This window comes from Setaria italica, chromosome VII (genome assembly GCF_000263155.2).
Source record: "Setaria italica strain Yugu1 chromosome VII, Setaria_italica_v2.0, whole genome shotgun sequence".
Lineage (NCBI taxonomy): Eukaryota > Viridiplantae > Streptophyta > Magnoliopsida > Poales > Poaceae > Setaria > Setaria italica.
Genome location: NC_028456.1, coordinates 21,871,055 through 21,883,881, shown reverse-complemented (window position 1 = coordinate 21,883,881; position 12,827 = coordinate 21,871,055). Strand labels below are relative to the sequence as shown.

General features: G+C 55.8%; 2 protein-coding genes across 2 annotated transcripts; both read left to right on the top strand.

Annotated features, from left to right (window-relative positions):
* The first annotated feature begins 2,031 nt into the window (after nt 1–2,031).
* LOC101773725 (ABC transporter B family member 19) lies at nt 2,032–8,907 on the top strand. Its single transcript, XM_004975788.2, has 10 exons — nt 2,032–2,608; nt 2,707–2,761; nt 2,858–3,033; nt 3,140–3,340; nt 3,773–4,032; nt 4,116–4,432; nt 4,511–4,734; nt 4,966–5,785; nt 5,887–6,128; nt 7,455–8,907. Exons 1-10 carry the CDS (start codon nt 2,336–2,338, stop codon nt 8,661–8,663), a joined length of 3,777 nt encoding a protein of 1,258 aa, XP_004975845.1. The 5' UTR covers nt 2,032–2,335; the 3' UTR covers nt 8,664–8,907.
* A 1,184-nt stretch (nt 8,908–10,091) lies between these two features.
* LOC101773313 (pectinesterase) lies at nt 10,092–11,988 on the top strand. The gene is made up of 2 exons (XM_004975787.2): nt 10,092–11,085; nt 11,176–11,988. The coding sequence occupies exons 1-2, from the start codon at nt 10,092–10,094 to the stop codon at nt 11,871–11,873; spliced, it is 1,692 nt and encodes a 563-aa protein (XP_004975844.1). The 3' UTR covers nt 11,874–11,988.
* Nucleotides 11,989–12,827: the final 839 nt, after the last annotated feature.

The following is a 12,827-nucleotide window of genomic DNA, read 5'->3' as shown; positions in this document are numbered from 1 at the left end:
GCTAACGCCGGCGTCCTCCCCACCTGCACCCTCGCGCTGATGTCCCCGAGATGCTTCGAGCGTCGGGAGCTCCCGGAACTCGCTCCCATGGCGGCTTGTCGAGCTCCCTCTTCGTGCCGGACACCGGCGGCCGTGGTTTGCCCTCTCCACCTCCGCACCCCGGCATCCTCCGCCTCCGCCGTGGTTTGCCCTCTCCACCCCCGCACCCCGGCATCCTCCGCTTGCGGTGGCCCGGTGGCTTAACGGTCGTGCCCTGAGCCGGCGGACAGGCAGACGCATCCCTCCGCCCTTCGATCCGTGATGGCCCCACTCTGCTTTGCCTCTCTCCGTTGCGCTTGACCTCGTTGTCGGCCCAGCTTCACCCGCGCTGGCTGTCACGCACCCGCCTTAGCCAACTCCTGCTTACGAAGCTCAGCCTCGCCGGCAGCCGTGGAGCTCTGCCTCGCCGTCGGCCACAACTCCGCCGTGCCTGCCTCCATCTTGGGGAGACGACAGAAGCAAAGAGAGAAGATGGAGTTGAGCACCTTGTGGGCCCGGTTAGCACGGGGACGCGTGCTAGCAGCCCTTGCTAGCTCTAGCGGTAGGACCTTCTCTCCCCTCGCTTCTCTTTCCTATGTGTAGGGATGGTAACGGGCATAAAGCTGCTAGGTTTTGCCATCCCAAACCCATGCCCGCGAATATAAAACCTGCATGTTAAAAAACTCATGACCCGTCACGGGTTTAATTTTATACTCAAACCCATGCCCATCGGGTTAACGGTACCCACGGGTCACCGGTGGGTACCAAAGCAAGCAAAACAAATTGTCATATACATATAGATATTCACAATTTAATTTATATGCATGCAACATTGAGGTAAACCAACAAAGATACAGTAAGACAAGATATAAGAGTTATCAAATTATAACACCACATGTTAACAAAGCACTTCGTATTAGTGACATAAATGCATAGTATAGATCTTAAACTACCAAAGTTCAGTATTTAACAATTTAACTTACATGATAAGAAGTAGCACATGCATATATGAGTTGGGCTTTAGCTATCAAAATTAAGGTGTGCGCTAAGAACCTAGGCTTATTTGGTGGTATATGGCTGGATCAAAAAAACCCATAGATTTGCGGGTTCAGGTTTTATATTCCCAAACCTATGCCCGCGAACCCGATGAGTCTCACTTTTTGCTTGTTAATAAATCTACGGGTAGAAAAATTGACCCACGTCTATGCTCTAATGGAGTAAAAACCCACACCCATTGCCATCTCTACCTGCGTGGAAGCTTTGGAGAGAGCGTAACGGCTCCATTGCGGGTGCCCTGACGGAAGAAGGTAAGGGCCTGTTCGCTTCAGCTTATAAGCCGGCTGAAAAGCTGAAACGGCTGATTTTTTGTGAGAGGAAAATACTGTTGGGTGGCTGATAAGCCGGCTGAATAAGCTGAAGCGAACAGGCCGCTTTTCCCGGGTGCGGTGCTTAGAGGTCCAGGCTGCAGCTGTTTCGTTTCTTTTTCTTTACCCGTGTCTCTTCAAGAGGGAAAAGGTAAAATCGATTGCATCCGTGTGTCTCCTACGCTATACGTGTGCTCCCCCGTAGGCGTTCTGCTTATACATATACGAGTACGACCAAACGCACTCGTGCTGTGTCCGCTTCCGCCGTGAACGCTGACGCTGCACACGCATTCATGGATCCGTATACCGTATACGCCAACATACTACTAGTGCCACTGGCACGTGGGCCCACCGACCATGCCGCGACGATACCCGACACTCTGCAATACATCAGCGTACACCACCATGTCGGAGGGTTCCGTGAATACCCTACGCTCACTGAGAGATGGGCCCCGGAATGTCAGCGAGCCGCGCTCTCTCCCGTGCCGCTCCGCTCACCGCACAGTGACCACACCGCCCCGTGGCTCAGTTCAGACTTCAGGAGTTTAGACCCGCTGATGCCGAGGGGCGCCGGAGCCCGGAGGGCTACGCTCGCCGCGCGTGACCTGACCCCTCGAGCTCAGCCTCAAACTCCTATGCTATGCTGCCACTCCTACTTCACTCGCCCCGAAGAACGGAGCGAGCTTTTTTTTTAAGCACGCCCCCAAGTGCCCGGCCAAAATAATCCGCGCACTCTGCGACGGTAGTGGTGTGCTCGACCGCGGTATAAGATCAAAGGCGAGCAGCGGGGGTGCTGCTCGAGGAGGAAGAAGAGGAGGGGAGCGGCTTTTGAGCCCCGAGCATACGCCGGCCTCCCGTGGGTTCTTTAGATCCGATGCCAAGGCGGTGAGGGCCGCGCCACCTCTTGTTGTCGTGAGGAGGACCCGGGCCGCGGAGAAGGGGGCGTCGTGGCAATGGCGGAGGATGCGGGGAAGGCGGAGGCGGGGAGCTGCAGCGGCGGTGGCGGGTGCGAGGCGGTCAAGAAGCGGCCGGAGCAGAGCGTGGCGTTCCACGAGCTGTTCGGCTTCGCGGACCCGCTGGACTGGCTGCTCATGGCGGCCGGGAGCGCGGGCGCCGTCGTGCACGGCGCCGCCATGCCGGTCTTCTTCCTCCTCTTCGGCGAGCTCGTCAACGGCTTCGGCAAGAACCAGCACAACCTCCGACGCATGACGGACGAGGTGTCCAAGGCACGTATCCATTCGTTCACCGTTCGTTCCCTGCTCTCCATTTCCAGCCTCGCTTGCTGTTTGATTTCTTGACTCTCTGCTTCCTCTTTGCGCTCCAGTACTCGCTCTATTTCGTCTACCTCGGCCTCGTCGTCTGCGCCTCGTCGTACCTGGGTGGGTTGCTCGACCTGCACGCACGGTCCCTCCGTGCCCGCTCTCGCCGGCGTCGTGGCATCCTGGTCTTATAGGCCGTGCTCTGTTTCCGTGCAGAAATCGCGTGCTGGATGTACACGGGGGAGCGCCAGGTGGGCGCGCTGCGGCGGCGCTACCTGGAGGCCGTGCTGCGGCAGGACGTGGGCTTCTTCGACACCGACGCGCGCACCGGCGACGTCGTCTTCAGCGTCTCCACGGACACGCTCCTCGTCCAGGACGCCATTGGCGAGAAGGTGACCAACCCAGCGCAGTTGTCCTCCTGCCCCGCCACAGGCGGCTCATGTCTTCTGCGTGCCGGCGTGCCCAAAGATCTGACGGAAAGGAATGCAATGGCTGCAGGTCGGCAACTTCATCCACTACCTCGCGACGTTCCTGGCCGGGCTGGTCGTCGGGTTCGTCTCGGCCTGGCGGTTGGCGCTACTCAGCATCGCCGTCATCCCGGGCATCGCCTTCGCCGGCGGGCTGTACGCATACACGCTCACCGGCCTCACCTCCAAGAGCCGGGACTCGTACGCCAATGCCGGAATCATAGCCGAGCAGGTAGCATCTCCCTTCCCCCCACCACTGATACAGGCACGTACTATTTCTGGAAACTCCTTTCCATGCCAGCAAATCTGGATGGCTGGGTGGGGAAGAGAACTGTGGAGTGTGGGGTGTGGGCTCTAGTTCGTCCCGGTCAAAGAGTCCAATGCAGCTGAGGTAGCTGGGCACATGGCATCAACATGATGTCGTTTTGGATCCTTTCAACCTTTCTTGTTAGATCCAATCATCCCTTTTCGATGGATAATCTCGCGTTCCATGTCGTTTTGCACCTTTTCGTGAAGTAGCTCTTCTCACCCATGCTGTCCTTTGCTACCTGTTCTTTGGGTGACAAGCTCAAATGCAGGAAAGGCTACATCTTACTACACTTTTATGCAAATTTGTGACTTGTGAGTAATTTTGACGCCATGGTTTCACCTTTATGCTGCGTAGGCTATCGCCCAGGTGAGGACGGTCTACTCTTATGTGGGGGAGACCAAGGCTCTGAATTCGTACTCGGAGGCGATTCAGAACACACTGAAGCTTGGGTACAAGGCCGGGATGGCGAAGGGGCTTGGCATTGGCTGCACCTATGGAATTGCTTGTATGTCATGGGCATTGGTGTTCTGGTATGCTGGCGTGTTCATCCGGAATGGCCAGACAGATGGTGGGAAGGCCTTCACTGCAATTTTCTCAGCAATCGTCGGCGGACTGTCAGTACTAAATCACCCTTTGATTTTCTATCAGTTTTGCAGCTTGAACCATTCTAACCAATGTGATCGTTTGCTGACTGCAGGAGCCTGGGGCAATCATTTTCAAATCTTGGAGCATTCAGCAAAGGGAAAATTGCGGGCTACAAGCTGCTGGAGGTGATAAGGCAGAGGCCAACGATAGTTCAGGACACTGCGGATGGAAGGTGCCTCGATGAAGTTCATGGCAACATAGAATTCAAGGAAGTGGCATTCAGCTATCCTTCACGCCCGGATGTCATGATTTTCCGTGACTTTTCTCTCTTCTTCCCCGCTGGAAAAACTGCTGCAGTTGTTGGAGGCAGTGGGTCTGGAAAGAGCACTGTTGTTGCTCTCATTGAGCGGTTTTATGATCCTAATCAGGGTGAGTAGATGAAACGTACACCTGATGTTGTTGTCAGTCTATTTAATTTGCAATAAGTGATCATGATTGTTTTTGCAGGGCAAGTTTTGCTGGACAATGTGGACATCAAGACGCTGCAATTGAAGTGGCTCAGGGATCAGATTGGTTTGGTGAATCAAGAGCCGGCCCTTTTTGCAACTACAATCCTTGAGAATATTCTTTATGGCAAGCCTGATGCCACGATGGCTGAGGTTGAGGCTGCTGCTACTTCAGCCAATGCCCATAGCTTCATTGCTCTTCTTCCTAACGGCTACAACACTCATGTAGGTTCTACTTCTACTTTTATTCCAATGATATGTTTACTATCTTGAAATACAATGTTTTGATTTCGAAATACTTCATTTATCTAGTTATGGTAACTACTTAGCGGTTTTCTCTTACACTTGCAACTGTTTTTCAGTTACTTCTGTTGCTTTCATCTTATTTGTGGACATTTTATTCATGGTAGGTTATCCAACCAATCCCTCTCTTTATTTTTTTTTATTTTAAAACAGGTGGGTGAGAGGGGGCTGCAGCTCTCTGGTGGTCAGAAGCAACGTATTGCCATTGCCCGTGCAATGCTGAAGAATCCAAAGATCCTGCTTCTAGATGAGGCCACAAGTGCACTTGATGCTGGTTCAGAGAGTATTGTTCAAGAAGCCCTTGATCGCTTAATGGTTGGAAGGACCACCGTTGTGGTTGCACATAGATTATCGACCATAAGATGTGTTGACATGATCGCCGTGATCCAGCAAGGGCAAGTTGTTGAGACTGGTACTCATGATGAACTCCTTGCCAAGGGTAGCTCAGGAGCTTATGCCGCTCTCATAAGATTTCAAGAGACAGCTAGAAACCGTGCGTGCCCATCAACCCGCAAGTCCCGGTCATCCCGCTTGAGCAACTCCCTGTCCACGCGGTCACTGAGCCTCAGGTCAGGAAGCTTGAGGAACCTGAGCTACTCATACAGCACGGGCGCTGACGGCCGCATTGAGATGGTTTCCAACGCCGACAATGACCGGAAGTACCCAGCACCAAGGGGTTACTTCTTCAAACTCCTTAAGCTGAATGCACCGGAGTGGCCCTACACCATACTGGGCGCCATTGGGTCCATCCTGTCTGGGTTTATTGGACCGACATTCGCCATTGTGATGAGCAACATGATCGAAGTGTTCTATTACCGGAACCCCAACAAAATGGAAAGCAAGACCAGGGAGTACGTGTTCATTTACATCGGCACTGGGCTGTATGCCGTTGTCGCGTACCTCGTCCAGCACTACTTCTTCAGCATCATGGGCGAGAACCTGACCACCAGGGTGCGGAGGATGATGCTCGCCGGTATGAATCCATTGGCTGCCGCGCTTCACATGTTTCCCCTTCCCCTCCCACCTTCTCTGTGCAATGTGCATTGCTTGACATTATGATGCTTTCATTTGCAGTGATCTTGAGGAACGATGTGGGATGGTTCGATCAGGAGGAGAACAATTCCAGCCTAGTTGCGGCTCGCCTCGCCACCGACGCTGCGGACGTGAAGTCTGCCATCGCTGAGCGCATATCGGTCATCCTGCAGAACATGACCTCCCTCCTCGTGTCCTTCGTGGTCGGCTTCATCATTGAGTGGCGGGTCGCCCTCCTCATCCTCATCACCTTCCCACTCCTCGTGCTTGCCAACTTCGCCCAGGTAAAACAATGCAGCACTCGCATCCACTGTCAATTTCTTGAACTCGCATTGCCGTTCAGTCGCCTTGGAATCTCAGCAACAAGTTGGGTTTAGACTTTAGAATCCGGTCAGTAACCCTAGCTGGATCAGCAGGAATTGACCTAGCTATTTTATCCCAAACCCCAAGTGGTTTGCACGACGCCCTCACCTGCGCGGCTGTCGCCCCCCGTTCCGCCGTTCCGGGCTCAGGCAGCCGTTGCGCACTTGCACCTGGGCGTCTGAATCAGTTGGGGACAGGAGGGGGCAATTAAATTCATGGGCACGTCATGCCAGGATCCGCGGCCCATGCCGCTGCCTCTGCCTGCAACTGCTATGGATTACTGTGCGAGGCATGTGCGCCCCCTGGCAAGCTTTGCTCCTAGTCTTCTCCCACTCTTTTTAATCCCGTCTGCAAGGGCACGTCCTTATTCATAGAACTCGGTGTAGTTTACTCGCAAAGGACGCCCCAGACAGCGTTTAGGCGCCGCACCATTTATCGCGGTGGCGGCCGGCGGCAGCTTCCGCTTGCCTGCCCAAATGTGTGTTGTTGTTTTCGGGGTGATGGGAGGGTGGCGGTGCTGTGCACGGCGCCCATGGATAGGGTTGGTTTCTCGCCCGTGGTGGCCGTGGTCCTCCCCGTCCCCGTCCTTGGGCCTGCGAGCCTGCCGCGGCCGTGTCTGCTGCACGGCCGCCTCGTGCCCGGGAATCTGGGGGCTGTGCCTGGCCGCTGCTGCTCCACGGGCCGGGAGGGGGCAGCGGCTTTACGAGTCGTAGCCGCGCACATGGCCGTCTCGCTCTCGCGCAGGCTCTGCGCCCGGTCGTGTCCTGTTGCCGCGATCGCGTCGTGTCCGCGGGGACACTGTCGCGCAGCGCTGAGAGCTGCCGCGCCCCAGCCTCTTGTTTTAGCGCGCACAGGGCCATCGGCCACGCTCTGCTCGCTGCTCCTTGCCTCGCAATAATTTGCTTTTGCTGCGGTGATTCGTAAAGGTCGCGTGACGCGTGCTCGTTGCTGCTGGTGCTGGGCGTGCATGGGAGCCAAGCCATGGACCCCTAGCTGTCAGTGACGGCCATGGTCCATGGTCCATGGGCAGGCAGCAGTTTCTGACAAACTCATGCTAAATAATGGCGTTGCTGGCATCACTCGCACACTACTGCTGCCTTTTCAGGCTTGCTGCAATCCGCATGTGTATGCTACTGTGTTACTTCGAAATGATTGCGTGACGAACGTTGGAGCTTGTGTCTCTCTGTGGATGATGACGGCGACTGACTGACCAACTGACGGTTCGTGCGTGTGTGTTTTTATCGCAGCAACTGTCGATGAAGGGCTTCGCGGGCGACACCGCCAAGGCGCACGCCAAGACGAGCATGATCGCCGGGGAGGGCGTGAGCAACATCCGCACGGTGGCGGCGTTCAACGCGCAGGACAAGATCCTGTCCCTCTTCTGCGGCGAGCTGCGCGTGCCGCAGATGTACAGCCTGCGCCGCAGCCAGATCTCCGGCGCGCTCTTCGGCCTCTCCCAGCTCTCGCTGTACGCCTCGGAGGCGCTCATCCTCTGGTTCGGTGCGCACCTCGTCCGCACCCACGTGTCCACCTTCTCCAAGGTCATCAAGGTGTTCGTGGTCCTGGTGATCACGGCCAACTCCGTCGCCGAGACCGTCAGCCTCGCGCCGGAGATCGTCCGCGGCGGGGAGTCCATCCGCTCCGTGTTCGCCATCCTCAACAGCCGGACGCGCATCGACCCCGACGAGCCGGACACGGAGCAGGTGGAGTCGGTCCGCGGCGAGATCGACTTCCGCCACGTCGACTTCGCGTACCCGACGCGCCCCGACGTGATGGTGTTCAAGGACTTCAGCCTGAGGATCCGGGCCGGGCAGAGCCAGGCGCTGGTCGGCGCCAGCGGGTCCGGGAAGAGCACCGTCATTGCCCTCATCGAGCGCTTCTACGACCCGCTCGCCGGCAAGGTGATGATCGACGGCAGGGACATCCGGCGGCTCAACCTCAAGTCCCTTCGCCTCAAGATCGGGCTGGTGCAGCAGGAACCCGTGCTGTTCGCCACCAGCATCCTGGAGAACATCGCCTACGGGAAGGACGGCGCGACGGAGGAGGAGGTGGTGGAGGCCGCCAAGGCGGCCAACGTGCACGGCTTCGTCAGCGCGCTCCCCGACGGGTACCGGACCCCCGTGGGCGAGCGCGGCGTGCAGCTCTCCGGCGGGCAGAAGCAGCGCATCGCCATCGCGCGCGCGGTGCTCAAGGACCCCGCCGTGCTGCTGCTGGACGAGGCGACCAGCGCGCTGGACGCCGAGTCCGAGTGCGTGCTGCAGGAGGCGCTGGAGCGCATCATGAAGGGACGCACGGCGGTGCTGGTGGCGCACCGGCTGTCCACGATCCGGGGCGTGGACTCCATCGCCGTCGTGCAGGACGGGCGCGTGGTGGAGCAGGGCAGCCACGGGGACCTCGTGTCCAGGCCCGACGGTGCCTACTCGAGGCTGCTGCAGCTGCAGCTACACCACGGCTGATTTCTCTTACTGGCGTTCGAGCTCCCGGCGCGCGGCCGGTGTAGATACTGGAAGGCGGTGTAGCGTGGGCGTGGCACTGGCCCAACCGTGGCCGGAAGACGTTAGACGTGTTTCGATGTAAACGACGATCAGGAAGGATTGTGCCGACGAGTGATGCGGGAGTTGTGCTGGCACTGCTGGCGGCTCCGGCGATTTTAGATCATCCTAATTCTCAGATGAAATATTCGACCCATTTGGATGCGTATGCTTCAAATCGATCTGAATTCTGAACCCAACATTCGTGTCCTAGGAGCTGCAGAAATTAGCTTCAGATCTGAATCATCTAGGGATCCAACACGCGCGCAGCTAAAGAGTAGAAACGATGAAAGGAAACGAGGTTGATTGCATGAATCTCCAACAGCGGAAGCCATATAGGATTGGCGCCGTACGCCACTAACGGGCAAGGCTTTGGATCGGGCCATATTTTCTGGCAGGCTGGCCCACATTCACTTGGACTTGGACCGACCGACCCATGAAAGAAGATCTAGGAGACCAGATAAATACAGCCAATGTAATGGTCCGGCCCACTTTTGTAATACAGCTTGCTAGGGTTCTTCAGGCCCGGGTTCGTAAATAGAAGTATCTGGAAACATTCAAAAGTTCCGATCGATGGATCTGAAATGTCAGATGTTGCATTGCATCACCATCATCGCACAGAGCTCTCTCCTTTCTTCTTGCTCACCCTATCTGTCTGAAAAATCCAAAAATACTATTTTTTTTTTCTCGGGACGGAGGGAGGACATGTTGATTCCATTGGAACGCTAGTACAAAATTCAGATCTGTCTGCTTGGAAGAACGTCGATCAGTCAAAAACTCAAAATCCAAACATACTCAATTGAAATATATTGTCTAGGTGTTGAAGTATGCCTTTCTACTCCGTTAAGTGTTTCTTTTTTTTTACTGTCTCAGCCAACGGCTACAGTGAAATGATTCTTTTTTTTTTTGCGCGCAAAATAGTTAATGTAACTCAAAGAAAAGGAATTAAGGAAGACCAAGCACAAAGCTTAGGAAGCATCCATCCACCCACATTTAGCCAAGATCTCCATGACCACTCGTTGAATGTAGGTTGATCATAATCCGGTCGTCCAAAAGTAGCACAACCCATTTTAGCATGGTTCTACAAGATGGAGGTCAGCTTTGAAACAGACAGGAACCATCCAAATTTGCATCAATCCAGAACGGGAACCTCATTGACCAGGGCCAAAGACCTCAAATAGACGATGCTCTTCTGCACGTCAAAAGAATGACGACTCCCAACGAACACGGCCGGCCACACACCAACGGGGAAACTGAAACCATCCACGTCCGTACACGCAGCCATTTCGTCCTCCAGGCCGCTCTATATAAATTGGCTCCTCCTCCGATTCAAACTCAAGCTTGCGGCCCAAGATGGCAAAGGCTCTCCTAGGTGGCCTGTCGGCGATCCTCGTCGTGGCGGTGGTCGTCGGCGTGGTCGCCACCGTGACCCGCTCCGGCAAGAAGGCCGGCGACAGCTTCACCGTCCCCGGGGAGGCCTCCCTTGCCACCTCCGGCAAGTCGGTCCAGTCGCTGTGCGCGCCGACTCTGTACAAGGAGTCGTGCGAGAAGACCCTGTCCGGGGCCACCAATGGCACCGAGAACCCCAAGGACGTCTTCCACAGCGTCGCCAAGGTGGCGCTGGAGTCGGTCAAGTCGGCGATGGAGCAGTCCAAGGCCATCGGCGAGGCCAAGTCCAGCGACTCCATGACGGAGAGCGCGCGCGAGGACTGCAAGAAGCTCCTCGAGGACGCCGTCGACGACCTCAAGGGCATGCTCGAGATGGCCGGCGGCGACATCAAGGTGCTCTTCAGCCGCTCCGACGACCTCGAGACGTGGCTCACGGGCGTGATGACGTTCATGGACACCTGCATCGACGGGTTCGTGGACGAGAAGCTCAAGGCCGACATGCACTCCGTGCTGCGCAACGCCACCGAACTCAGCAGCAACGCGCTCGCCATCACCAACAGCCTCGGCGGCCTCCTGAAGAAGCTGGACCTCGACATGTTCAAGAAGGACTCGCGCCGCCGCCTCCTGTCGGAGCAGGACGAGCAGGGCTACCCCGTGTGGATGAGGTCGCCGGAGAGGAAGCTGATGGCGGCGGGCAACCAGCCGAAGCCGAACGCCGTGGTGGCCCAGGACGGCAGCGGGCAGTTCAAGTCCATCCAGCAGGCCGTGGACGCCATGCCCAAGGGCAACACGGGCAGGTACGTCATCTACGTGAAGGCCGGCCTATACAACGAGATGGTGATGATCCCCAAGGACAAGGTCAACATCTTCATGTACGGCGACGGGCCCAAGAAAACCCGCGTCACCGGCCGCAAGAGCTTCGCCGACGGCATCACCACCATGAAGACCGCCACCTTCTGTGAGCCAACCCTTTCTTCTTTCACCATTTAGTATTTACACATGCAACGAGATATGCACATCTACTTACGAGAACTTGTTTGGTTGGCAGCCATCGAGGCGTCCGGGTTCATCTGCAAGAACATGGGGTTCCACAACACGGCCGGCGCGGAGAGGCACCAGGCGGTGGCGCTCCGTGTGCAGGGCGACCTGGCGGCGTTCTACAACTGCCGGTTCGACGCGTTCCAGGACACGCTGTACGTGCACGCCAGGCGCCAGTTCTTCCGCAACTGCGTCATATCCGGGACCATCGACTTCATCTTCGGCAACTCGGCGGCCGTGTTCCAGAACTGCCTCATCATCACGCGGCGGCCCATGGACAACCAGCAGAACTCGGTGACGGCGCACGGGCGCACCGACCCCAACATGAAGTCCGGCCTCGTCATCCAGAACTGCCGCCTGGTGCCCGACCAGAAGCTCTTCCCCGACCGCTTCAAGATCCCCTCCTACCTGGGCCGGCCATGGAAGGAGTTCTCGCGCCTCGTCATCATGGAGAGCACCATCGCCGACTTCATCAAGCCCGAGGGGTACATGCCATGGAACGGCGACTTCGGGCTCAAGACGCTCTACTACGCCGAGTACAACAACCGCGGCCCGGGAGCCGGCACCAGCCAGAGGGTCAAGTGGCCCGGGTACCGCGGCGTCATCACCAGGCAGGAGGCCGAGCAGTTCACCGCCGGGCCGTTCATCGACGGTGCGACATGGCTCAAGTTCACCGGCACGCCCAACATCCTCGGGTTCAAGTTCTAAGGCCGAACGCATGGCGTAATGCAGCACAAGATAGCAGTGGGGTGACATATCTACATGTTTGTGTCGCAGGACAGGAGGGCTAACGTTTCTTTCTTTCTTTCTTTCTTTTCCCATCCTACTATGGCTGTTCCTGAGTTTTCTCTTGATGAAATATATTCGTCAGTAAACTAAGTGTCTTTTATTTGGAGAATGATTGTTGTGGCATTTTGTGTTCTTGCTCTTCCAAAAGTCACCTGGTTTTGTCATTGCGGGGCGGGCTAGCTGATGATCTAGAGGTAGCGGACATTTTTGACCAATAGCTATCGCTGGCAGCTACCGAGCTACGGCCCCGTTTGGATACCCGTGCTAAAGTAGTACCTGTCACATCAGATGTTTGGATGCTTATTAGAAATATTAAACATAGGCTAATTAAAAAACTAATTGCACAAATGGAGTCTAATTCGCGAGACGAATCTATTAAACCTAATTAGTCCATGATTTGACAATGTGGTGCTACAATGACCATTTGCTAATGATGGATTAATTAGGCTTAATAGATTCGTCTTGCGAATTAGCACAGGTTCTACAATTAGTTTTATAATTAGCTCATGTTTAGTCCTTTTAATTAGCATCCGAACATCCGATGTGACAATGCTAAAGTTTAGCACCTATGTCAAACGCTCCCGTACGTTAACTTGATGAGCGGAGCTTAACTTGATGCGCGGAGCTTAAGGGGCTGTTTGGGAGCACTTCACTTTAGAAAAACCAACTCCACTCCACCAACTCCACACTTTCCTAGCTCCACTCCAACAACTCCAGAAAAACATGGAGCTGTCGCACGTGTTTGGTTGGTGGCAGTGCTCCAGCTCCAAAAACATGAGCACTTCTTGTGAATAGCCTATTTTACCCTTGTGAACGGACCCACATGTCTGTCTCTCCTCTCTCCTCCCCTTCTTCCTCCTGTACACGCCACCA

Bases quoted from the DNA above. Each gene is read 5' to 3' on its own strand.
- LOC101773313 (XM_004975787.2), top strand. From the start codon at position 10,092: ATGGCAAAGGCTCTCCTAGGTGGCCTGTCGGCGATCCTCGTCGTGGCG. The intron at 11,086-11,175 runs GTGAGCCAACCC...TTTGGTTGGCAG, and splicing joins CATGAAGACCGCCACCTTCT to CCATCGAGGCGTCCGGGTTC.
- LOC101773725 (XM_004975788.2), top strand. From the start codon at position 2,336: ATGGCGGAGGATGCGGGGAAGGCGGAGGCGGGGAGCTGCAGCGGCGGT. The intron at 2,762-2,857 runs GTGGGTTGCTCG...GTTTCCGTGCAG, and splicing joins CTGCGCCTCGTCGTACCTGG to AAATCGCGTGCTGGATGTAC. The intron at 3,341-3,772 runs GTAGCATCTCCC...TATGCTGCGTAG, and splicing joins CCGGAATCATAGCCGAGCAG to GCTATCGCCCAGGTGAGGAC.